This window comes from Gopherus evgoodei, chromosome 1, assembly GCF_007399415.2.
Source record: "Gopherus evgoodei ecotype Sinaloan lineage chromosome 1, rGopEvg1_v1.p, whole genome shotgun sequence".
Taxonomy (NCBI): domain Eukaryota; kingdom Metazoa; phylum Chordata; order Testudines; family Testudinidae; genus Gopherus; species Gopherus evgoodei.
In genome coordinates, this window is record NC_044322.1 from 37,242,798 (window position 1) to 37,269,658 (window position 26,861).

Genomic DNA, 26,861 nt, shown 5'->3' on the forward strand with positions numbered 1-26,861 from the left:
TTTTAGCTCTTATTTACAACTGACACGGGCTCCAAGTTGTGACAAACTACACATTCCTATAATAGCTTTTAATATTAGACCTCCAAATCCTATTCTTCTTTACCTCAGCTGCGCTTCTACAATTTGCTGTGAGGAGCGCAAAAATCCACCAGACCTCCATCAATTTTGCCCAACGGGAAAAAATTCTTTTCATATCCCAAAACACAGGCAAACAGTCAGGTCCACAGTATCCTGGAAATACAGCTTGCTATCTACAACTAAAGAGAGGGAGGGCTGGGTAGGCAAAGAGGCAAGGGGCTCCTGCAACCCAGAGAAAAGTTTAAAATATTGGCGGAAGCACAGGTGCCAGTCAGCTCCCACTCTACCCTCAGCCAGCCAAGAGGACGCAGTGAATCTGAGAAGGGGAAGTCTGGTGTTTTCAGGGAATGTGCTCCCCTCCCTCTCGCAGTGGCAGCATCCCTCCTGATCCACGGAGCTGGAGATGTGGTTGTGATACTCGGGTGTACAAACTGACTTTAATTGCAAGCTGAATTGGTAAAAAGAGAGTAAAGGTCTATGAATTGTTACAATAATTTGTTATATAAAACGGTTTCTCAGGCATGGGCTCTCTCCCCTCCACTTCCCTTTGGGGACAGAGCATTCTTCCTGCAGCGGGGCCAACCATCCCCCCAGCTGAAATGGGATGGATTATCTGTTTAGATGTAAGGAATTCAGTAAGTATTGCATTTCAAGCTAGTAGGTTTACTCTTGGTGTGCTGAAGTGGGAAGATTTCATGCAGTACCAAATATTTCGCAGAACAGCAGCTGAACAATGCAATTTAAAATTCAAATGTGATATTTCCCCATATTTTGAGTTACCAGTGTATGACTCATCACATCGGGGCATTTTTATTACCAGATGTGAGAGCTAAAATCCTAATGAGTTTTTTTTTTTTCTTTTTTTTTTAGTAACACTTTTTGAGAAATATCTAGCTAGGAAGGAAATCTTGGTAGCTTGATCACATTTATATGACTAAGACACTTGATTGTGGGTGTTTTTCTATGTACCTCTTAGGTCTCTGGTTGCATTTGTTCAAAATAATGATTCACAGCTAAAGAGAGTTAAGATCCCCTAAACAGTGCTTAGTTTTGAGAAAACATTAGGAAGGGACAAAATAAATTTTAGGGGTAAAATCCTAGCTCCACTGAAATCAATGGGAGCTTTGTCATTGACTTCAGTAGGGCCAGGATTTCACCATAGGAACAGAGGGCAAGATTCTGACCTCAGACAGTCAGTGTAAATCCAGATTAATCCACTGCAGTCAAGGAAATTTCTGTTACAGTGGTGTAAAAGTAATCAGAATCAAGGGCAGAGTTTAAAAAATGTATAAGAGAAATCAATAATTTACAAGAGGGAAGGAGGCAGGGAGAAGACAGTACTTTATTTCATCTACCCTGTTATCCATATTCTTCAAAATGCATGTTTAAGACCAACAGCCAAATTTGCTACTAATTATTTGAGATATGGTAGCATCCAGAATCCCCAGTCAGGATTGGGACTCATTTTGCAAGGTACTTGTCACCCACATAGAAAGACACAGTGCCTAAAAATCCTGGGTAACTCACTTTTAAATGGAAGTGAAAGTAAAGCGAAACCTCAAGGCTTTACAGATTCACCCACCAACCTGGGATTTTGAAACACAATACTAGCTTAGTACTTTCCTTATGGTAAACAAAGTAGCAAAATGAAACACAAAGGAAAAATTAGGGAAAGTTTTCCTTTCTATAATTTTGTTTCTGTACTTCAGAATGTTTGTACAACACCGACATTCTAAGGCAGCACTGTCTAGCAGTTACAAGACTCCTATTTAGGAATGAAGTCTTATCTCCTGAAAAAGGACCAACTGATACAAAGGCTGCTGCCCGCTTAACCTAGCAACAAAGGTTGCCATGGACACATCACCTTGGTGTTCCACTCTGCACTGACTCCCCATAGAACACCGAGTCCAGTTCAGGAATTGCTAACATTCAAATACCTCTCTGCTTTATAGGACTGTCCTGAGGTACCAGTAAGATCACTCTCTCTTTGCAACCTTGACCATCCACAACAGCTGAGTTCTACCAGAATCATGAAACTATCAATGAATAAAGGGAGTCTCACGATGGCTAGACACAGAATTTTCACTTTTTCACAGGAGCTGGACCTACATTATTGAACTCATTCCTACTGCAGGTAAGAATGATCATTGAGCTCACCGGTTTCAGAGCTAAATATAAAACTCACTTCTTTGATTTAGCTTTTCCTCAACAAGTTCTCAGTACAACCACAGCCACTCACTCACACTTACAAACAACTCCCTAGAAACAAATCAAGCCATTCCTCCTACTGGTTGAGAAGGAAGGAAGAGAGATACATTGTTATAGTTTTCTCTATTATTAAATACTTTGGAGGTGCTCTGGTTCTACCATGAGGAGGGCATATAAGTACCTAGATAGACAGGGTCAGACCTGAGTTCTATTCCCATTTCTGTCACTAACTCACTATCACACTCTGGACAACTATTATGTAGCCTTTCCATATTTTGGTTTCCTTACTTGTAAAAGAATGATAATACCTCTGCCTATAAAAATCACTTTGAAATCCTCAGAGGAAAATTCTGAACAAGTGTAAACCACCCTCATGATATAAATACTATGATTAGCCTTTTTTGCCACTGCATCACATTGTAGACTCATATTCAGTTTGTGATCTACTGTAACACCCAGATCCTTTTCTGCAGTAAAGCTGGTATTACCCAACCATTTTGTAGTTGTGCAATTGATTTTTCTTTTCAATGAGTAGTACTTTACACTTATCTTTATTGAATTTCATCTTGTTGATTTCAGACCAATTCTCCAATTTGTCAAGGTTATTTTGAATTCTAATCCTGGTCTCCAAAGTGCTACAACCCCTCCCAGATTGATGTAACCCACACATTTTATAAGCATGCTCTCCACTCCTTTATCCAAGTCTTTTAATGAAAATACTGAATGGTACAGGATTGAGGACCCTGCCTGTAAACAGGGTGAAATTTCATGAAGAAAGTACAATAGAAACCTGTTTATTGAGCTCCCATTATCCAGCTCTCTGTACACTCGAACTGGACAGCAGGGCTCGGGCTAACAGCCTGAGCCCTGCCACTCCCAGGGTGGACAGTCCGAGCCCCGCCCATTCTCCGGATTAGCTTATTTTTTGATTATCCAATCTGGCCATGGTCCCAATTAGATCAGATAAACAGGATTCCACCATATCCCTTTTATTTTTGAGAAATCTGAAGTACATGGATTATTTTATATATAACTGCTGTGACAGGTTTTAATGTGTCTTAATCAAATCTAATCATTCCTACTTTTTCTAGGTGCTGCACTGATCAGTGAAAAGACTTTCTAGCAACAACTTGGAAAATCATAAAAGCATTTACCATCATTATTTTTTCCTTTTGACAATGATCTATGTCTGTATAGCTCATCAGTCATGTCTTGTAAAAACAGCATGGCACTTTGATCAAACAGCTAACAATAGCTTCCCGTGTGAGGTAAAATGTTGTGAGAGGCCATCAGATAGAAATCACATTTTCCTTGAACAATAGGAACCCAGAAATGATGTGCTTGATTTACTTACAAATAAAATCATGTGAAAAGTGATCGCTCCACACAGGTTAAAAAGACACTGATTCTTTTATTCACCTTTCTCTGTGTTAAACAAACTTCACTGTCATGTGACAACTTAAATGGAGTGTATATGCAGTGATAAAGAGGCACATTCCACCTCTATGAAAAATAACTGCCACTGTTGAAAAATTACCTGCATTAAACCTTACACTTATCCCACAAAGCTTAAGAGCAAGATGTGGGAGTTTGATTTTGATTACAGGTCTCTATTTGTGTGGCAGGCAAAGGTCTTTAACCTACATTTTCTGAATGTACTAGGTACATAGTTTTATCTATGTCATTCCTCATTGGGTCAATGCAGGATTTTATCTAAAACATGAGGCATTCCAGTTTACACTATATATGCAAACACAACCTTTTACTGGTGCTCTCTGTCCTTTGTTTCATTAGGAGGGCCTACTGTATTTATAAAGAAGGAAGCTGCAGACATGCTAAACTTATTTTACTCAGTTAGCGTTCTATTGAGTCAAGAGCTTCAAAAGAGAGAAGTTTGTTTATTTATTTGAAGACTGGTATGTGTCTCAGTCAGTGGAGTAGAAACACTTTATAGTGTTGGAGAAATGCCACTCTCCCCTTTTTTGTTCTGGCTTTTCCTAAACCTCAACTGATTGCAACATCTTTTACTAAGTTCAGGGCTGACTGACTCCATTGCAGCTGGACATAAATCAGACTATCCATTTTATGCTGCTACTTTTTTTAGTAGATTAAGAACTACCTATTACTTTTGAAGAAAATGGAACATTAGTGAAAATAATCTTGTCCCCTTTTAGGTGTGAAAGCACCTAAGTTGTTGTGACATAAAAACTTGGTGTTCAACAGTATACATGCAAATGTGGTTTCAGCAATTAGTATCAAATCAGGACATTTATATTCCACAGTAATAGAGGGTTTTAACTGGTTATTTCTTTACAACGCAGAAGTGTTGGGGACTGCTGTTACATACAAGAAGCTATGTTGATGTTTTAAGATCTGATTATTTCTTCCAGTCACACATGCTGCTGGGCTGTCAAGTTGAGGGGGGACAAGGCAAGAGATTCTGCATTAAGATTTATGTGAGCATCTTTCTGACATCACAAGATGACTATGGGTATGTCTACACTACGGGATTATTCCGATTTTACATAAACCGGTTTTGTAAAACAGATTGTATAAAGTCGAGTGCCCGCGGCCACACTAAGCACATTAATTCAGCGGTGTGCGTCCATGTACCGAGGCTAGCGTCGATTTCTGGAGCGTTGCACTGTGGATAGCTATCCTGTAGCTATCCCATAGTTCCCGCAGTCTCCCCCGCCCACTGGAATTCTGGGCTGAGGGCCCAATGCAAAAACAGTGTTGCCGGTGATTCTGGGTAATTGTCGTCACTCAATCCTTCCTCCGTGAAAGCAACGGCAGACAATCATTTCACGCCCTTTTTCCCTGGATTGCCCTGGCAGATGCCATAGGATGGCAACCATGGAGCCCGTTTTGCCTTTTGTCACTGTCACCATATGCGTACTGGATGCTGCTGACAGACGCAGCACTGCAGTGCTACACAGCAGCATTCATTTGCCTTTGCAAGGTAGCAGATGGTTACCATCCCTATTGCACCGTCTGCCATGCCATTGTAAATTGGCAATGAGATGACGGTTATCAGTTGTTCTGTACTGTCTGCTGCTGTCATGGGTGCTCCTGGCTGGCCTCGCTGAGGTCGGCTGGGGGCGCATGGACAAAAATGGAAATGACTCCCTCGGTCATTCCCTTCTTTATGTTTTGTCTAAAAATAGAGTCAGTCCTGCCTAGAATATGGGGCAAGTGTACTAGACAACCAGAGAGCACAGCCGCTCCGTGTCAGAGCCCCAGAGATCCAGCAGAAATGATGAGCTGCATGCCATTCTAGGGGGTGCCCCTGCAACAACCCCACCCATTGCTTCCCTTCTCCCCCAACTCTCCTGGGCTACCATGGCAGTGTCCCCCCATTTGTGTGATGAAGTAATAAAGAATGCAGGAATAAGAAACACTGACTTTTTAGTGAGATAAAATGAGGCAGAGGAAGCCACCAGCTGCTATGATAGTCCAGGCAGAACATTAAAGGGTCGGGGGTGGGGGGGAGAGTAGCCCAGGCTCCCGCTGCTATAATAGTCCAGGCAGTACAGAATCTTTTATTTAGGCATGAAGGGGGGGAGGGGTCTGATAGAGCTCAGCCTCCAGTTGCTATGATGAGGACGGTTACCAGCCTTTCTGTACCATCTGCTGGGAATGACCAGGAGTCAGACCCATTTTTACCCAGGTGCCACTGGCCGACCTCACCGAGGCCAGCCAGGAGCACTCACGGGCTGATGATGACGATGGATAGCAGTCATATTGTACCGTTTGCCACTGGGAAGGGGATGGTGATGTTCAGCGCTGCAGCACCCCGTCTACCAGCAGCATGCAGTAGACATAGGGGGACATTGAAAAACGGTGAGAAATGTTTTTTTTCCCTTTTCTTTCGGGGGTGGGGGAAGGGTGTAAATTGACAACATATACCCTGAAACACCCGGGAAAATGTTTTTGACCCTTCAGGCATTGGGAGCTCAGCCAAGAATGCAAATACTTTTCAGGGACTGTGGGATAGCTGGAGTCCTCAGTACCCCCTCTCTCTATGAGCATCCATTTGATTCTTTGGCTTTCCGTTACGCTTGTCACACAGCACTGTGCTGTGGACTCTATCATAGCCTGGAGAGTTTTTCAAAAGCTTTGGTATTTCGTCTTCTGTAACGGAGCTCTGATAGAACAGATTTGTCTCCCCATACAGCGATCAGATAAAGTATCTCCCGTACAGTCCATGCTGGAGCTCTTTTTGGATTTGGGACTGCATCGCCACCCGTGCTGATCAGAGGTCTATGCTGGGCACACAGGAAATGAAATTCAAAAGTTCGCGGGGCTTTTCCTGTCTACCTGGCCAGTACGTCCGAGTTCAGATTGCTCTCCAGAGCGGTCACAATGGTGCACTGTGGGATACTGCCCGGAGGCCAATACCATCGATTTGCAGCCACACTAACCCTAATCCGACATGGCAATACCGATTTCAGCGCTACTCCCCTCGTTGGGGAGGAGTACAGAAATCGGTTTAAAGAGCCCTTTATATGGATATAAAGGGCTTCGCTGTGTGGACGGGTGCAGGGTTAAATGGGTTTAACGCTGCTAAATTCGGCTTAAACGCGTAATGTAGACCAGGTCTATGATGTTTCAGCCCATATTGGGTATCTGTAGTGGCCACAGGTGAAGTTACAAAACTGAGAGATGAGTCCATTACATTTTGTGGGCATTACCAGATCAAATTATGGAGGCTCTTCACTTGACAGCCCAGGTGAGGAGTCTCCCCATTCCCCATACAAAGAAAGGACTGTTTTGGCCTTGTAACATTTGCTATGACCAGTATGTCAGTCATCACGGATTAGGGGGTGCATACACATACATACATACATACACACACAATTAATAACAACGGCACATCATACCAATAAGTAATGGCGTCTCTAGTTAAATAATTACAATCCTTATTTTGTGCTAGTGCTTTATAAACAGAATGATTGACCTGTATTATTCTTACAGCTTTTTTCATTAATTTCTGGCTTTCGGTATAAGAATGGTAAAGAGATTCTTTGTGACATACGAGAATAAAATATTTTGCACATGGAAAGATCTGAAACCACACATTTCAGAGAGTAATGTTTCACAATATTCCATTGCAGTTTCAAATGGATATGGTGTTCTTCGCTTCCTGTCCTAAAATTGTATACTGTGCTGAATCACTGTTAGGCAGCTGCAAGAACATTTCAATTGGTTACATGATTCCTGTATATGTAAAGTTTGTAAAGCTCCTTCTAATTCTTTGGGACAAAGCATACTATTTAAATGTACTATTTAAATTATTCTGGAGAGTAGGGAGAGCAAATGTGGCAGTGGAAGGCAAAATTTCTCAGGGCTTGTCTACAAAGCGCCAGCAAACAGCACTGGAGGGGGGTGATTTGGAAAGTACTGGATCATGTTATGCTCTAACAGCCTCATGTAGATCCTGCTGGTGTGCGCTAAAAGGTACCTAGTTTGTGTTAACATAGCCCTTGAAACAGAATGCAAACCAGGTATCTTTTAGAGTGTGCCTACAAGGTCTACACAGGGCAATTAGAGTGCAGCTTGTTTGTGTGCTTTACAAATCATGCTTTGCTGCACCACGTAGAAAAGCCATCATTTTTTTTTTCAGATTGATGTGCATTGGCTGATACGAGTTTGACCAAACAGGAACAAACTCATCACTACTCAAACGTGGAACTTATAAGAATGACTACTATCAATGAATGACAACTAGTATTTGTACACTACCTGCAAAACTCAGAATAGCGAAGCTTCTCCTTTCCTGCTCTTCCAAAGAAGTGCACCAGCAATGTTGTATTAACAGCGGAGTCTTCCAATTCTGGTTCCTACAAACAAAAAATAAACTTGTATAATTAATTGCTAACAATTCAACACAAAATTGGTGATGCATATTTGAACTGGAGTTTCCCAGAAGTCACTTGTAATTTAGTTATTGTTCTTGCAGACAGTATTTAGAGAATTCCAAAGCAAAATTTAATGGTTCTCTGCCAAGCTAAACTCTGACATCTGTGTCCAATGTTCTTCTCCTGATATCAAGTAGAGTAGCTAAACGCTGATAAACCAGCAAACACAATTTTCCTTTTCATTGGCAAAAAGATTATCAAGGAAATAATTTGGAGATAATTATGGTTTATCCAAGAAACAGAAATCATCTCCCTCTGATTTTAATTTGCAAAATTTTAAAATCTAACTACTGTATTGCTTTTCATACTCAAAATCTTAACACCTTCCTGTTACAAGTTTCTTTCCCTTATTCACAACCATATGTTGCTTAGAACATGCAGTATCTACCTGAACTTGGCAAAGTAACCTGGCAATATTTACTCAAAATAAAATTATGGTCCACAGTATGTCTCTTTGACATACTGTGATTCAAGTGCAAATTTCCCATTAAAAGAACCATTTGGGATAGGAAATAACAGCTGTCTTTGAAAAAAAGATTGTTTTCCAGTTTTATACATGTTTTGAATTAAACTCTGTAATTGTCATTAAATCAGATAGCATGCTAATATCCACTTTAATGTTACAGCACAACATACTTTTCTATATTCTTTGTTATTAGTTACTGATAAAATTGCTGGTTAGTTATTCAGCAAGCTTCACTTTTAGGTTAATATTGTCTTTCAAATCAATTTAACATTCAGATAAAAACAATTTTCAGCTAATTCATCTGGATTGGTTTGGGAACCTTCGGCTCCAGCAAAACGCAAAGTCTGATTTGTAACAAACTCATAAATTAGTCTGAAACACACACAAAAAAAGTAGAATACAAACATTTACATTTATGCATTCAAGCATCATGTATGTTTTTATATTGTTATAAGGCTGTTTGTTAATCTCAATTTTCTCTAACAGCTTATTCTTTTACTGTATGATTTTTTCTTCTGGAAAAAAAATAGCTCTACAGAAAACAAAGAATACACTTCAACTCAACTACTGCATCTTTATAAAGCCTAAAACCACACAATGTGCTGAATTTCTACGTTTTATTCTTCTTTCACCACTAGCATAGTGGCTTTTCTTTGAACACAACAAAACACTAAGCAACATGAAGAGAGATTTTTTTTGGAAGCCCACAGGGATTTCAACAGAACTATTCTTATGACATCTAAATAGCCTCTGTGTCTTTTATCCTGCTGAAGAGTTAAGATGAAAGACAAGAGTCTATTCATGAGATTTAATACTAATGGTTATATAGCTTTCAGCATCATCAATAACAAGTCCCATTAGTCCACTGTGTGTTTCATGCTTACTGCATATATGACACAAAGTATTTTACAGTTAAAGAGGTAACATTCCTTGTTTCTATTCTATGCCACATTTCATAAAATGCCAGTAATATTTGATAAGTATGAGCTAACTTAAAAACAATCTTTTCAGGACTCATGCAATGGCGCTGCCTTTTGTCATTTGACTGCAGGTAGACAATTTAAATATCCCCAAGGTCTGTGCTTCAGAAGTTTAAATGCTTAGGCTTCATATATGATGACTGATATATAAAATATTCATATAAGCTTATCTGAAAGTCAAAAGCAAAACTTTTTGTTGTCATGTCAGCATCCATAGCTTTTCAAGAAGAAACAAAGGAGGATCAGCCCATATCTGTTTCTAATTAGTTTTGTACTTTCAATTTACATATTAAAGATGGATTTAAAAAGTACATAACTGAAATTATTTATTTTTAAAATTGAACTTACAACTAAGTAACAACATAATGCTTTTAATAGTCCACTTTTATCTCTATGCCTGTGAAGTCAAAATCTCTTGTGTTGCTCTGAAAACTATGGCTGAAAAGCAAGTGTTTATAATAACCTTTTAAAGACTAAATCTACAACAGAAAAGGCACATTGTTCCTCTACTCAAATTTCTCCTTATAAGCTAGAAGACGGTATATAAACAATACCTATCTCATCTTATCTAAGATGACAAAGACTATCCCTGGATTTATAATAAATATGCACCTACTTGTTTGCTGCCCTCTTTATCAGTTGAAATTCCAAGGTGGAATTGGCACATGTCCAAGAACTATGCTAGTGAGAGTTAAGTGTGTTTAAAAAACTACAAAATAGTACTTTTCTTGAAAGCAGAATGTGTGATAGGAAACCTGAGAGACAACAGCTTAAGGGTTTCAAAAAACTTCTTCTGCCAAGGTTAATGCTATTAAATTAAGGTACATTGTTAGTACATAGTTCTTTTTTGTCTACAGAATCATTAGCTGCCTTTCCTGCTGATCTCCACATATTGTATAAATTAATACCCCCAAGACAATTTTGTTAAAAGGTATGAGAGATGTATTAATATTTCCAACCCCTCACTCTTCTGAGGTTAGGTGCAAACATAATTTAGATTTTGAAACTTTCTCCTTCAGCTTTGGGAATGAATGGAGACCTAATCTAGTATCCAAACACATCACTGAATAATAGGGTGACCAGATGTCCCGATTTTATAGGGATAGTCCTGATTTTTGGATCTTTTTCTTACATTGGTTCCTATTACCCTCCACCCCATCCTGATTTTTCACACTTGCTGTCTGGTTGCCCTGCTGAATAATAATCTTTAGAAACAGACTCCCAAGAATTAAGTTTAGCTACAGTGCTGATCTGCACCAAGTAAGGACGTCCTGAGGTCCCTTCCAATTCTGATATTCTATAATTCTATGATATGCGTCTTTCCAATCTATTGAAATTAAGGTAGTGTTATTGGAAATATACTGTACAGAAACACAGTATGTACTACAAACATAAGAGCCTATATTTCTACTGCAATTTTATTATGTGGAAATAAAAGGATAGTTTTTTTTAAAGTAACTTAAGCTCCTAAATCACATAGGTGCTTTTAAAAATTTTACTTCAAATCCTGAAACTAGTCCTTTTCAATCAAGAACCATTTATGGCTTAGATAAAACAAAATTTTTCCTTATTAAATCATGGAATTTGTTAAAAAATTGTATTAATGGATGACCTGATGCTGCAAACACTCAAAAATGTGTGTAACTTTACTCATGTGAGCAGACCCAATGAATTCAATGTTTGCAGGACTGAGGCCTTAAGTATCAGCCTACTGGCAAGTATTAGTTAGAGCAGAAAAATGGTATTAGGCAGTGGAAGCATCCAAAGAGGTGTTACAAACAGTGGTGGACAGACTGTCTCTATTTTCAGAACAAAAATAAGAGCAGAAATGAGAAAAAATGATTTTCATAAATTCATTTATAAGAAACAAATAAAACTATTCTATTCTTTATCGTTGTAGCTGAGCACCTTCCAACAGTGCATTAAGCTCCATGACTAACATCTGTCACATATTGTTTGTTTTCTCATTCTCTCCCTAAGGGGAGAAGTATGTGCAGCACTTTATTTTGTTTAGGTAGTTTAAAATATACATGTCGATATTTATATTACAGAAGGCAGGGTCAAAGAAACATGGTGAGGTTCGTGATGGTCCCTAGTTCCTGTAGGAGTTCATTCCACAGTCTTGGAACAGCCCCCAAGAAAGTTCTGTCTCCTATGCAGACAAGCTTATTGTAGCGGGTTTCACAGTGTCAGAGGGTCACAGTTGTTGACCACAGTTTTCACCCTGGAGCTTTAGATGATCTTTTAGGTATGGTGGACTCATGGAGCACCTTGAAGATAAGGACTGAGGACACTGATTTCAATTTGATATTCTATGGAAGGCAGTGTACAAAGCAGAGGACAAGTGTGATGTGCTCACAGTAGCCAATGTTGCTGAGAGGAAATGCTGGAGTGTTCTGTATTAGTTGGTGGTTCCTAAGTGCTGAAGCCTTCATGCCCAGGCATATTGCAGTGCTGTAGTCCAGTTCAGAGGTGAAAAAAGGAAATCATCTCTCTCCAGAACAAAGGATGGAAAAGGAGTTTTGTGAGTGAAGAAGCTATGAATAGAAAGAGTGCTTGACACATGATCAAAATGGACATCAGTGGAAAATGCATATGGCCAAGTCTGAGAGTAAGTTGTTTATAGCTGCATCAAATTTCAGTTTAAGAGTTTAAAATCTCCTGTTTTTAAGGGATCAACAGCGGCGTCCCTAAGAACCAGGTAAATTTTTCACAAAAGACACACGCGAGATACTTCATGTGGAAACAAAGCTCATTATAGAATTCAGAACCATATGCCTAATTTGTCATTTGAAAACAACTGTCAAAGTAGATAATATACTGTATTATCTTGCCTAATATGAAACTTTACTTTATAAACAAATGCAAAACATCCTACACAAATCCTACTCCTTGCTAATGGTAATTAAAGTTCATTTTGTACCATTATACTTATTTTAGCCTTTTTGAAAAATTACACATTATTAATTAAAAGTATTTAAATAGTTTAAGAAACTGGTTTGACTATGTACCAGTCTTAGAAACAATGTGATTGTTCTTTATGGTGGGTTTTTTGGGTCAAAGTCCCCTTTATTATTAAATTATACCTGTATTATTGGTGAAAATCAACACCTCCTCAATATGTCCAAGAGGTTTTTCCATTTTGATATTGTTTAGGACAACATACACTTCTGTAAGTTAGCTAGGAAATACACTAGCTAGGGAACAATTATAAGCAATACCACTCCCCATGCATTAGTACTGGAGATGATCACCAGCTGCAGTCACAAAACAAAACAAACAATATCTCCTCACCCAGGTTTTAACACTGTAAAATAAAGGGAAACATGGGATTTTTACATCATCTTCATGAGCATCTGGCGTTGCCCAGGATGTTGGTGACAGGATATTGGATGAGAGTGACCACAGATCTCTAGGCTATGACATTTATGTTGCAATAAAATTTTGCCTAATGGCCTCAAAAGAAAGTGGTGCTCACTGAACTGATGAAAAGCCTTCTGAAATGAACAGGGCAAAAAAGCATGTCTCAATCTAAATACATGACAAAACCTTATATAGGTCAAACTAAAGGTATTTTTAAATTTAAAATTTTAATGTTCTCAAAACAAACTTTTTAATTTGAATTGGCATTTGGAGCCACCTACTGGCAGCAACCATCTCAATAGAATGTGGGACTCCATCTAAGATATGAGATGGCTGTGAACTCCTTGGGGCAGCAAGGAGTTTGTTCTGTTTGTTCAGTGCCTAATACAATGGGGTCCTAGTCCAGGACTAGGACTCCTAAGGGCTATAGAAATACTAATAAATAACAATAATACCATCTGGGAGTTCTGCAAAACAGACAGTCACCCACCAACAGGCTTTAATACATATGTCACAATTACAACTGTCTCTATGTGAGTCCTTCATGGGGAAGAGAAGGAATGCCAGATGGGACAGACAGTTAGTGCTCGTGGCAGCAAGGTTAGATGGGCCGAAGAGACAGCATGTGTGAATGTGGCCCACCTGCCAAATCTATGCACTTGCCCATCTAAGTACTGGCTACACCATTTACAAGATGTAACAAATTCTGGTAGCCAGGGTGCTCCCCATAGCATCTCTCCTGGCATTAGCCTTGTATAGGCATAACTTTAGGGTCTGCCTACTCTCCATCCTCAGAGTGATTAAGGCTCTTAGTTCTAACTGAGCATTTCACACAAGATAAAAACCTAGGACTGTTGGTCTTTGTAAGAAAGTAACCTCATATGCAAATCATAATAGTATTGAGAAACTATGTTCTTATTTTTCTCCGCAGAAACTACTGTAGTAATCCTTTGGCTCTAAAGGGACACAATCAACTTTAAAAAAATCATACTTCTGACAGCTCATCTACTATATTTAAAAATAACACCAATGATTACCACAACATTAACATATTAGAGAAAAAATTTGTACTTTGACAGAATTTTTGTGGTCAGTTTTGATTTTTATTCTGTTAGTTATTGAGTTTCCAGGGTTACTGTGGTTTTTTTTACATAGCAACAGGCAAGAAAAATAGTTTTTTTTTTAAAACAGCAAGAAAATAGGACTATAAAACCACAAAAATTGGCAGAGGGATTTGTTTAACCTGATGCTATTTTTAATGTGTATTTTTAAAACTGACGAGAATTCCAGATGAAAGTGACCCTTTAAGAAATTACATTATATTTTGTAGGGTAATATTACTTCACAGATTTTTCTAATGAGAGTACTTTGAGGGAACAATCTGGAGTACGGTTTAAAGCACAGTTAAGATATTTAGGGCTGGTCTACACTACTGCTTAAGTTCACGGGTTTGAAAAAGACACACCCCTGAAACGGCATAAGTTACACACCAGCGCTATGTCGGCGGGAGATGCTATCCTGTCAACATAGCTTCTGCCTCTCGTGGAGGTGGAGTAATTATGCTGACAGGAAGTGCTCTCCTGTCATAGAGCGTGTCTTCACCAGATGTGCAGCGGCAACACAGATGCATCAATGCAGTTGCGCCGATGTAGCACTTGAGTGTAGACTGCCCTTAGTCTTAACTCTTAAATTAGTTCCTAGAGAGCTGAGGTGTTCACAGCTAAATGTGACCAACTGCATCATAAAGGTCCTTTGAATTCTTATGCTGTAACTGCAATGGGGCAAAGAAAAGAATTTCTGCTTCCACCTAGTATTGGCTAAACCTCAATCCATTATTTTTATGAATAGTCGACAGCCTGGTTAATCTCAGCTGTCTTCATTTGGTGGCTGATGAAAATTCCCAAGGCAGAAGGGAACTGTATATTACTTTCAAGAAAGTAAAGCAGATTTAGACTGAATTATCTGCTTCTATGGAGGTAGAGCAATATCTTGATGGGGCAAACACCAGGTCTTCATGCTTAATGTTAGGAATACTTTGTACCACAATCATGTCTTCCTGTTTGCTGAATGCCAGTGAAGAAGAACTGGTTCTGTAGTCTGTAGAGACTATCAGTGTCTTGCAAATTGCTGGTTTTCATAAGGAAGCTCCTCTTCACCATCTTGCTGGACGATGACTATCTAGCCAGGTATCACCTTAGTATCTGATCTTCCAGTTTTGGCTAGGTTGTAAAGAAGGTTGTGGTGAGGCAATTTTCAAATACATAGATGCCTCAGATCTCCATGACCCCTGCCAATCTGGGACAAAGATAACACTGGTGGTGCATTCATCTCCTCCTGGCAATGTGTTCTTACTGACATTGTTAGTTTTATCAGCTACCTTCAAACATGAGGTGAAATGCTGAAGACTCCCAACTCTGTTTCTCAATCTCATACAATCTAGCCATTGGTGTAGAATGCCTTATCTGTGTGTTTAGTAGAGATTACAGAGTGGATGACAGTTAGCTGGCTGAAGCTCAGTCTGGGAAAAAATTAGGTAATGTTGGTAGATTGAGGGAGGCAGCCAAAAGATATGAGGAGGACTATATCTCCTCTTTTAATTGAGGATTGTGGTAGTCATTTGTTAACAAAAGGTATCAATCTGTGGGAGCCCCAAGCACTGCTGGAAGATTGTCTAGGATTCTTTTTTACATCTTCAACTGGTCCAGAGACTGCAAATATTTTCATTGGATGTGGACCTGGCTAAAGTAATCCATGCCTTTCTCAACACAACATTAAGGGCCACATTGTAAATCAATAGAAACTGAAGCTGATGCAGAATGTGGAAGCTACTCTACAGTCTGCGCTGATTGCCTATTGGTTCTTGGGTGCGTTGATTTTAGCCTATAAAGTCCTATATGGCTTGGGACTTACCTATCTGAGATTCAGTCTCTCTCCTCATGTAACATTATATTATTTCTTTCTATAAACACAGTTGTTAGGATATAAATATTCAAGCCTGTTTGGTCTGTGTATTTTTATTACTTAGCTAGTTATAGAGGTATAAAAGAAAGAATTAAAATCTTTGTCTATCTGCGTAAGGGCCCTCTCTCACTATGACAGTCTGAGGCCCTGTTTAGTCATATTGAAATAAGGCAATCTGGGGCTGTTAGGAAGGTGATCCAATCTATCACCTCCAGAGAAAGGGAAGAGCCTAGAACAGGGGTAGGCAACCTATGGCATGCGTGCTGAAGGCAGCACACAAGCTGATTTTCAGTGGCACTCACACTGCCCGGGTCCTGGCCACCGGTCCGGGGGCTCTGCATTTTAAATTTAATTTTAAATGAAGTTTGTTAAACATTTAAAAAACCTTATTTACTTTAAATACAACAATAGTTTAGTTATATATTATAGACTTATAAAGAGACCTTCTAAAAAGGTTAAAATGTATTACTGGCACGTGAGACCTTAAATTAGAGTGAATAAATGAAGACTTGGCACACCACTTCTGAGAGGTTGCCGACCCCTGGCCTAGAACATGTAAAAGGAAATTTAGTTTGATAGTTTTCTGTCTGGTAAGAACTTACTTATTAATAGACACAGCTGGAGAACCCTTATGTTTGTATAGATGTAGTTGTGAAATTCTTATTTTTGTACTGTTTTGTATGGTTATTTGCATGGTGTTTGGTTCTGTAATTGTTTTTGTTTGCTGTATAATTAATTTTGCTGGGTGTAAACTAATTAAGGTGGTGGAATATAATTGGTTAGCTAATCATGTTACAATACGTTAGGATTGGTTAGGTAAATTTTAGTAGAATGACTGGTTAAGGTATAGCTAAAAATATTACTATATAAATTAGGAGCAAATAGGAAGTAAGTTGGGATTAGAAAATAAGAAAAAAGAAACTTGTATTTAAGCTTGCTGGAAGTTCACTCCAATAAACATCAAATTGTCTGCACCTTCAGGCTTCGGGTATTGTTGTTCTCTGTTCATATGAGAAGGACCAGGGAAGTGAGAGAGTGAAGGAATAAGCTAACAACGGTTTTTCATAAATTATAAAAATGTTGCTTTTAAATAAAAGTTTATGAACTCTAAATAATAGAGTGGCTACATAGTAGTGAAGTACATTACTTCAATAAGTTTTATTAGGAAACTCAGAAGTTAAATTGAAAAACATTTATAATACTTCTCTTACCAAAATTAAATAGCAGAGGGGACAGATCATGTACTTTCATTTAATTAGAAGTACCAGAATTGAAATGGATGAATTAATCTATAAGCGCTGCAAAAAACACTAACATACAGAGTTTAGTGCAAGTTCTATAGAAACCTGCTTAAGAAAAATGATTAACTTACTGTCTATCAGCATACCTGTGATACTATTTCATGTCCAGAAGCTTTTCTCAAGTCATCCTGCTTCCCAATGATTTTCTGAAGCTAAACATAACAGAAACAGAGAATCTGTAAACATTTTGATTGGTTTAAGATTCTCGTATTTGTATTTTAGGAATATTTTTTATTAACCCCTTTTAATTAATCTCATATTTTTCTATTGCTCTATTTTCTGACCATCAAATTACTTTGTTTATTAAAAAATACTTTACATATTTAAAAGATATTTTGCCCAAATGTTTACCCTTCCTCCCTCTTTTCTACAGAGGTCCAATCCATCACAGTTCTCTTGCTTAATAAGTTCAAGCAAAACACTGGGTAATGAGCTGTCTTCTTACTTGTCATTCTAGTCTTACTGACAGAGGTTCTCTTTTATTGGGAGTATCTTTTTGTACCATCCACCCCTGAAAAATCTCAAGATTCAGGGATGTTACATCCAGGAGCATAAGGAGAGAAGAATATGAAAGTGGAAAATACGGTTGTGTTTCCCCACCCCAACTACTTTACCAATGCTTTGGAATAGTTCTCAAATAGTGTAAAACCCTCCCTCCAGACAACAAAAAACTTGTCTGTTTAAATAAGGTACCATATGGTTAACAAGAACAACTAATTTCAAATTCAAAGCAATTTAACTAGCTAGTCAGAGAAACTACTTTTTGTTTTTGAAATCAAAATGTGGCCTGGACTTTTTAAAAAAAAAAAAATATTCTTGAATGAGTCAATTAATAGAATTTTCAAAAAGCACCTAAGTTTCATTTTCAAAAGTCGCACAGAGCCTAAGTCAGTCTCATTTTCAAACAGCATAAAATACTTAAAATAATTGTATCAGGAAAAATACAGCTATTAATCTGCACTTTACTATAAATATGTATGTATCATTCAGAAACACACTCAGCAGCAAGCTTTCTTAATGGATATATTTTATAGCTGTTGACAAACAGCTTGAGAAGTCAACATACTCACAAAATCAAGTGAGTTAACATAGTACATAGCAAAGTTCACCTACCTTTCATAGACATTTGTACTAGTCCTCAAGTGGATAGCAAAAATAAAAGAACAAGGAACTTGTCATTACATTTGGGATACAGGCATAGACAAGAACAGATCACTGTGGATTTCAAGTCACTTAGGGAAGATGTTTTAAAAACCAATATTTATATTGCCATCTTCTAGTCTGTTTTCTCTCTGAAACATCTCTGAGCCATTTCTCATGCTGTCTCTTATTAATGGAAAAGCTTCCTAACAAAATCCATAAAGCCACTACTCTATTTTCAAATCCCTCCTTAGTTCATTTTTGCCATGATGCCTAAAAAGCAATACTGGCGGACATGGCTCTGCAGATGGTGAGCCAAGAACACTGTTTATTGTTCACACTGTTGTTACCATTCTTCTCCAGCCCCTTTCATTCTGTTTGTCTAATCTACCTGTTGTGTCTTGTCATAACCTAGATTCTGAGTTCTCTGAGGCAGGGACTAGCTTTTTTACAGCATGCTTACACAATCTTTAGCACAATGAGGCCTTTATCCTTGGCTGATGTCCTATTTCTGGTTCTTGCAGTACATTTGATGCCTATGGTAAAAGCATTGTCTTTGTAGGAGCACGAAGTTCTTCTGGTAATGAACTAAATTTTCATAGCAAATAGCAAATTCTGCTTTGGACAAATTCATGATTGCTCACAAGTGGAAAAATTAAGCCAATTTGTTTGAAAACTCCCCTTTACTTTCTTATCTGAAGAATTTCTACTTTTTGTTTATATGAAAACATAAGAGATAAAGCAGCAAAACTTTTATTCTTCCATAAACCAAAGAAATGTGATTTTTCATTGGTTTCAATGCTTATGAGAATTTTTTTTTAAATATAAAATCTGCTGAGAGCACTCACTCACATGTCTGGGCTTAAAGTGTAATTTTGAAAAGAAAGCTATCTATAAGATTTGTTTGTTGTTTTCTAAAACATAAATAACTGCGAAGTTCATTATCCACTTTCTAGGAAAAAAATTACGGTAATTGGTCTTTTCAGAAGTTTGAAGAGGTTTTTCCAGGACAAGGGGGGTGGGAGGAGGAGGTAATTTCTAGTGGAAGAGAGAAAACTGTGCCCTTAAGAAAGAGATTTTCTCATCACATTGTAACATTTATCTGTGTTTAATATTTATATTAGTTCATCACAGTAATACACTAATGGCCATCATCTTTTAAATAAAACAAGTCAAAGAGGATGACGCATATTATGCATAACTGATGCTTCTCTACCAAAGAAATATATTATTAAGAAGCAATCTTCTCAGAAAAAGACTTGCTTTAGTAGAATAGACTTCTTCATTTTTGAAAACAAAAACAAATGAAACAATTTTTCATTTTTAGAATTATACACTGAAGTTAGTGCTTGTGGAACAGGTATTGTATGCCACTCTTCCAGGAATGAGAGAGTAGTTCATTGTCCATGTTCAGTTAATTTTTTGGCTTCTACTTACTTTGTGATGTGCACTTGTTTGGTGCTCCACTCAGGGCAGCCCAGAACCATAAGCCACTGTCATAAACAGATGGTTAAGGGTTCATGTCTCTTTTACCTGTAAAGGGTTAACTAGCTCAGTAAACCTGGAACACCTGACCAGAGGACCAATCAGGAGATAAGATACTTTCAAATCTTGGCGGAGGGAAGCCTTTGTTTGTGCTTTCTGGGTTTTTCGTTGTTCTCTCTGGGTCCTGAGAGGGACCAGACATGTATACAAACTCTCCAATTTTCTGAAACAGCCTCTTCTGTTCAATTTAGTAAGTACCAGTTAGAAAGGCGGTTAGTCTTTTGATTGTTTTCTTTATTTGCAAATGTGTATTTTGCTGGAAGGATTGTATCTCTGTTTGCTGCAACTTGTATTTGTGCTGGGGGGAGGATTCTCTCTAGTGTCTATAAGCTGAAAGACCCTGTAACATTTTCCATCTTGATTTTACAGAGACAATTTTTACTTTTTTTTCTTTTCTTTTATTAAAAGCTTTTCTTTTTAATAACCTGATGGATTTTTTTTTATTTCTTGTGTAAGACCCAAGGGGTGGGGGTCTGCACTCACCAGGGAATTGGTGGAAGAAAGAAGAGAAGGGGGGGGGAGGAAAAGCCTAATTTCTCTCTGTGTTAGGATCACTGTCTCTCTCTCAAGGAGTCTGGGAGGGGGAGAGAACGGGGGAATGGAGGTGAATTTCCTCTCTGTTTTAAGATTCAAGGAGTTTGAATCATAGTGATCTCCCAGTGTAACCCAGGGAGGGGAGAATCTGGGAGGAAGAAAGGAGGAGAATGGTTTATTTCCCTTTGTTTTGAGATCCAAGGAGTTTGGGTCTGGGGGGCCCCAGGGAAGGGCTGGGGGCCAGAAAGTGCCCCCAAAACACTATATTTTTGGGTGGTGGCAGCTCTATCATTTCTAAGTGAGTAATTAAGCTTAGAGGGGTTCATGCAGGTACCCCATCTTTTGGATGCTAAGGTTCAGAGTGGGGAATCATACCTTAACAGCCACTGCCTTAGGAAGATTAGACTGTGTGTCCACTCTTTGCCACACTAGTCTGTCTGCTTCACCAAGAAGCTCCTCGGGACTCTGCCAGCTTTAATTTTGCCAAGGAGGTAATAATCAGTGAATCCCAGTTCCAAGGTCACCAGAGGTGTCCCTCTGAAATGTCCAGTCCCTCTCATTGAATCCTCCCAGAAATCATTAAGTTCATTGCCTCCAAAGAGACAGTACACATGCCAGCCTGTTAGGTTAATTGGGGACTTACTCTATACTTCAATATAACAGCACTAAGGGTATGTCTACACTACGGGACTATTCCGATTTTACATAAACCGGTTTTGTAAAACAGATTGTATAAAGTCGAGTGCACGTGGCCACACTAAGCACATTAATTTGGCGGTGTGCGTCCATGTACCAAGGCTAGCGTCTATTTCCGGAGCATTGCACTGTGGGTAGCTATCTCATAGCAATCCCATAGTTCCCGCAGTCTCCCCCGCCATTAGAATTCTGGGTTGAGATCCCAATGTAAAAACAGTGTCGCGGGTGATTCTGGGTAAATATCGTCACTCAATCCTTCCTCTGTGAAAGGAACAGCAGACAATCATTTCGCGCCCTTTTTCCCTGGATTGCCCTGGCAGATGCCATAGCATGGCAACCATGGAGCCCGTTTTGCCTTTTGTCACTGTCACTGTATGTGTACTGGATGCTGCTGACTGACGCGGTACAGCAGTGCTACACAGCTGCATTCATTTGCCTTTGAGCGGGAGTCATTCCCATTTTTACCCAGGCGCCCCTGGCCGACCTCACTGAGGCCAGCCAGGAGCACTCATGGGCTGATGATGATGGAGGATAGCAGTCATATTGTACCATCTGCCACCGGGAAGGGGATGCTGGTGTTCAGCACCGCAGCACCCCGTCTACCAGCAGCATGCAGTAGACATAGGGTGACATTGAAAAAAGGCAAGAAACATTTTTTTCCCCTTTTCTTTCTGGGAGGGGGAAGGGTGTAAATTGACTACATATATCCTGAAACACCCGAGAAAATGTTTTTGACTTTTCAGGCATTGGGAGCTCAGCCAAGAATGCAAATGCTTTTTGGAGACTGCGGGATAGCTGGAGTCCTCAATACACCCTCCCTCCCTCCATAAGCGTCCATCTGATTCTTTGGCTTTCCGTTACGCTTGTCACACAGCACTGTGCTGTGGCCTCTGTCTATCATAACCTGTAGATTTTTTCAAATGCTTTGTCATTTCATCTTCTGTATCGGAGCTCTGATAGAACAGATTTGTCTCCCCACACAGTGATCAGATCCAGTATCTCCCGTATGGTCCATGCTAGAGCTCTTCTTGGATTTGGGACTGCATTGCCACCCGTGCTGATCAGAGCTCCACGCTGGACAAACAGGAAATGAAATTCAAAAGTTCGTGGGGCTTTTCCTGTTTACCTGGCCAGTGCATCCGAGTTCAGATTGCTTTCCAGAGCGGTCACAATGGTGCACTGTGGGATACCGCCCGGAGGCCAATACTGTCGATTTGCGGCCACACTAACCCTAATCCGACATGGGGAGGAGTACAGAAATCGGTTTAAAGAGCCCTTTATATTGATATAAAGGCTCTCGTTGCGTGGACGGGTGCAGGGTTAAATTGGTTTAAAGCTGCTAAATTCAGTTTAAATGCGTAGTGTAGACCAGGCCTGAGATGGTCATAGTAAAACTAAGAATAAGTTTATTAATAAAGAACAGAGATTTAAGTGATACTAAGCAAGAAAAAAAGATACAGGTATGGTTAAAAATAAAACATAACACAACGTGCTTTCTAGTGACTAAAACTAGCAAGTTACAATCTTTGCCTAAGCAGTTTTCTTACCTACATCAAGTTACTAGCATATCCAGCTCCCCAGGACAGAGGATCCAATATTCATGGAATCAGAGGGTGCTGTCCCCTTTGTTCCCCAAGCGATGGATAACTGAGAGGTCCTCTGTCCTCCCTTTTATAGTCCAGAAAACCTTTGACATGTATTCTTTGAAAACTAAACACAAAGTTCCTCTCTCCTGCTGTAGTGTAGATGCCAAAATGTCTTCCTCATGCTCTAGCCAATTTGCTTTTTCACTTGGCTTAATCACTTCATTTACCCTAGACGAAAATGTACTTCTATTGTCTGTGGCCTCACCTGGCTCAGTTTACATTGGAGACACAGGCAATCAGATTATTAGCCCTGTCTGCTCAGATTGCTGGGTCTGAACATACTTTACGAACATACTTCCAGCACACATACATAATTCTTTACATGCTAACCAAACACACATCAATATATACACAATCAATCAGCAGGTCAATAGTTTTTATATGATAACTTACAAGACACTGTTTGGCTAAATGTTCTGACAACAGTATGTTGGGTGCTTCCTTTGCCTGTTTGCATAAAGGGATTCAGGGTCACAACTTGTCAGCTAGGAACTATAGTGAGACCAACAATTCACTTCGTTCACTATCTTAATAAAGTCTAAATCATACAGAGATTGTAGGTGTGACCACATCTGTGCAGTGTAGGAAATGAGAAATACTAAACAGTTATTACACTAATTTGTTATCTTTGGAGTAGTTGACTAAATCCAATGAGTTTTTATTACTGGCAGGCCAAGGAGCAATGCCTCTAGTTTACCTCAGCTAACATTTTTCATTATTAGACCCTATCTTCAGATTTTTTAGAACTTTGCCGAAGTGTAAACATTCAGACTGAAATCTTCTGTTTGCTGTCTGCTTTAGGATAATTTTTTTTGTGTGTGAAACTTTAATCTGAAACAGTTCAACCATTGGAAAAATGCTTGTTTTTTTTAATCATGATGCTAAAAAAACTTCTTACAATAATTTCATTGAGAAGCTCTAGTGCCTCCATGCTTTAGAGCAAGGACTTGAAATTTGACAGGGGGAAGCCTTGGGATTAGAGAAGTGTATTTTGCTGTCAAATATGCACTGAAATTTGGCTGAGTGATAAGCCTCTGAAAAATCACAGTTTGCACATCAGTAGGGGTTTGTTAGAGGCGGACAGCTAAATTCTATGAACATTTTACTTGCACTAAGCATGCTCCAGCCCAGAGCCGCAGGGATGACCAGGACTTTCTCTGCAATTGCTCCTTCTGGCAGTCAGAAGTTGCTGTGATGTTGGCCATGGAAGCTGAGAGCTAGGAGGCTGTCTCTCTTATGCGCTGAATAATCCCCTGTGGCCCATGGGGTGAAATGGAGAAAGAGAAAGCAGCCTAACAAGTGCAGAGATGTGAGAAGCAGAGAGGGGAGAGGAGCAGGTTGGGAGAAGGACACATTAAATTGCGGCAGGGTGGGGCACAGGAACAGATCAAGGGATGGACAGAAGAGGGCACCACTGGGTGGACAGTGTAAGAAGGGTCTGTAGCCACAAGAAAACACTCTCCTCCAAAACATGGAATTGAACCCATGATTCCTCTGCTATAAGGAAACAGTTATAAAATTACAGGCAAAGTATGCATCTTATCACGTTTAGTGGCTGATCTACACAGAGGATGACAGCCTATTACAGCTATCAGTTACTCTGTTAGTTCAAGTGTAGAGATCTGTGCTGCAGATCTGAAGATTCCAACAGTGTGGATGACACATGTAGACGTCAATATGGTTCCATGCGATGGATTTTTCTCCAGTTTTATTTTTTTAATACAGGAAATTATATACCCTGTACTAAGTCAGAAGAACATTAAGATTGAAAAGGCAAGCACTCAAAAGTTCAGTAATGCAAGAATTAATCAACTTTAATTCACTATGCATTATGATACAATCTTTAATTACATGATCATATACATTTTTTTTTTCCTCCAGAGGACCTTTCATTCAGAGCACAGGGTGGATGGAGCTCATGGAATGAATCAGGACTGGGTAACGAATGAGACTATTATCTGTGGGACACTGTCTCATTTGTTGCAGAAGTTGGAAGATGTGTATCTACTAGTAGTACCAAGACAGGTCGGACTAGCCCTGCCCAAAGCTAACGGCCCGACCCCTCAGCTAAGAGGGCAGGCTACTAGTGATTTCTGGGGACAATGGAACAGAAAACAGGATCAGGAGTTGAGGTCAAAGGTTAATAATGAGGGATTCAAAGGGGTCACTGAGTAGAGAACCCCAGACCCCACTGCTCCTCAAAGCTGTCTAAGGAGTCAGTGGACATTGCCCAGAGGAATTCTGCCCGGAGGTTTGACCAGATAAGGGCACAAAAATAGGCCCCACAGGCACAGATCACTGCCCCTCCATCTAACTTCCTCCTTCTGGAGTGATGTATGGCAGTCTTGGCCAGTGCCAGGAGGATGTTGGTGAGAATGTCTTGCAACTTTGTGGGACTCTGGATGGGATGAGAGAGTATTTGGAGGTGTAGGGAAAAGTGCAGCCAGAACCTCGGTAGGAGGGTAAGTCAGGGCTGCAAACTGATGCACCCTACGCAGATGAACACCAGGGTCTCCCTGTTGCCACAAAAGGGGCAGGTGCCAGGAAAGTTCGTGAACTGGGCTAGGTACACACTCATGCTCACAGCTCCATGAAGCCAACAGATGATATCCCTAGCAGGCCATCTGACCAGAGTGTAGCGCAGGCTGGCCCGCTGGTGGTCCTTGCCCTCCTTAGGTGACAACAGGTGTCAGCAAGGGACATGAGGGCAAAGAAGCAAATTATGTGAAGCACGAGTGTGTACCGAAGTTTTTGCGTTGCACTATGGAGGCAGGCCAGCTGGACACAGTGTAGCTGGCTCAGGTGGTATGGAAGAGGTGTAGTGAATGAGACAGGGGATTTCACAAAGAGGAAGGATGGTCACTTGACTAACGCAGTTGAGAATTGTATTTTACCCCTGCATCTGTTCCAGAGTTCCAATGTGATGCTGGGTAAGTCTCAAATCTCAATTTTCACTGGTGGCCACTGTGCTTTGGATTTTCTGTGTGCCCAAATTGAGATACCTGGGGCCAGATTTGCAGAAATGCTGAGAACTCATAACTGCAACTGACACCAAAAGGAGCTGTGCCTTGAACATATGAAATTCATAAAATGCTAAATACTCTGAAAAATCAGGCCTTGGGCATCTGAACTTGGGCACCCCAAACCAGTGGAAACCCCAAACCAGTTTTGGCCTTGATCTCTCTATGTCTCAGTTCCCATCAGTAAAATGGGGACAAAATCTCCCTATCCAACAGGAGTGCTGTGAAGATCAATTCATCAGTGTTTGGGAAGCACTCAAGTAGTGTAGTCATGAGCATCACAGAAATGCCCATGAGGAAGAAAATAATTCTATATTAGGAGCAAGGCTTGGATGGCATGAAGTTCACTTACTCTCAGAAAAAGCAGTTGTGTCCTTAGCATACGTATAAAGCACCTGAGAAATCTGTGGACAAATTCTTTTACTTGTTGGCATTGGCCACTGTCGGAAGAGAGGATACTGGGCTGAAAGGACCTTTGGTCTGACCCAATATGGCCATTCTTATGTTCTTATCTTCCTCTTTCCACCCCTTTCTTTTTTGCTCTTGCTAAATTTTGTTCTAGTTAGTTATTGCCTTTCTAATATTACCTCTTCTTGTCTCCAGCACGTTTTCCAATGTCATCATCATCCACTGTGTTGAGAACTGGACAAAAATAACTGATTTTGATCATTCTGAAATCCTCTTCTGATTATCTTCCCTGTATTGAAACAGCCCTATACCTTCCCCTTATATTTTTCTATATGGATTTCTGGAACTGTCATTCCTCTGGCTGCCATAAAATGCTAGTTGTTTTAAGGATTAAGTTGAGATCATAAACACTTTCATTGGTACCTTAATCACGATTTGAACCCAGATATCAATTGCTGCCCTTTGTTATCATTGTGCAGCCCCAAAGATTTCTCTGAAAAGGTCAACACATTATTGTTTAACATTGCTTAATGTGTGAACTATATGTGTTTTGTGAATGTGTACCAAAACTGAATGCTTCATTAGAGAATCTGT

The 26,861-nt window shown here is 39.6% G+C and overlaps 1 protein-coding gene and 1 long non-coding RNA gene across 4 annotated transcripts in view; one reads left to right on the forward strand and one right to left on the reverse strand.

Annotated features, from left to right (window-relative positions):
- MICU2 (mitochondrial calcium uptake 2) overlaps window positions 1–26,861 on the reverse strand; it is a 265,922-nt gene that overhangs the window by 20,377 nt on the left and 218,684 nt on the right. For 2 of the 3 annotated variants that reach the window (XM_030561949.1, XM_030561965.1), the window contains 2 exons: window positions 17,365–17,430; window positions 8,032–8,129 (listed from right to left, as the gene is read on the reverse strand). In XM_030561949.1, coding sequence (XP_030417809.1) covers window positions 8,032–8,129; window positions 17,365–17,430 — 164 coding nt within the window. The remainder of the gene's footprint in view (window positions 1–8,031; window positions 8,130–17,364; window positions 17,431–26,861) is intronic. The other variant, XM_030561957.1, reaches the window with a different exon arrangement.
- LOC115651097 lies at window positions 1,901–8,020 on the forward strand. Its single transcript, XR_004000309.1, has 3 exons — window positions 1,901–2,212; window positions 4,677–4,777; window positions 7,913–8,020. It is a non-coding gene; the product is annotated as an uncharacterized LOC115651097 (long non-coding RNA).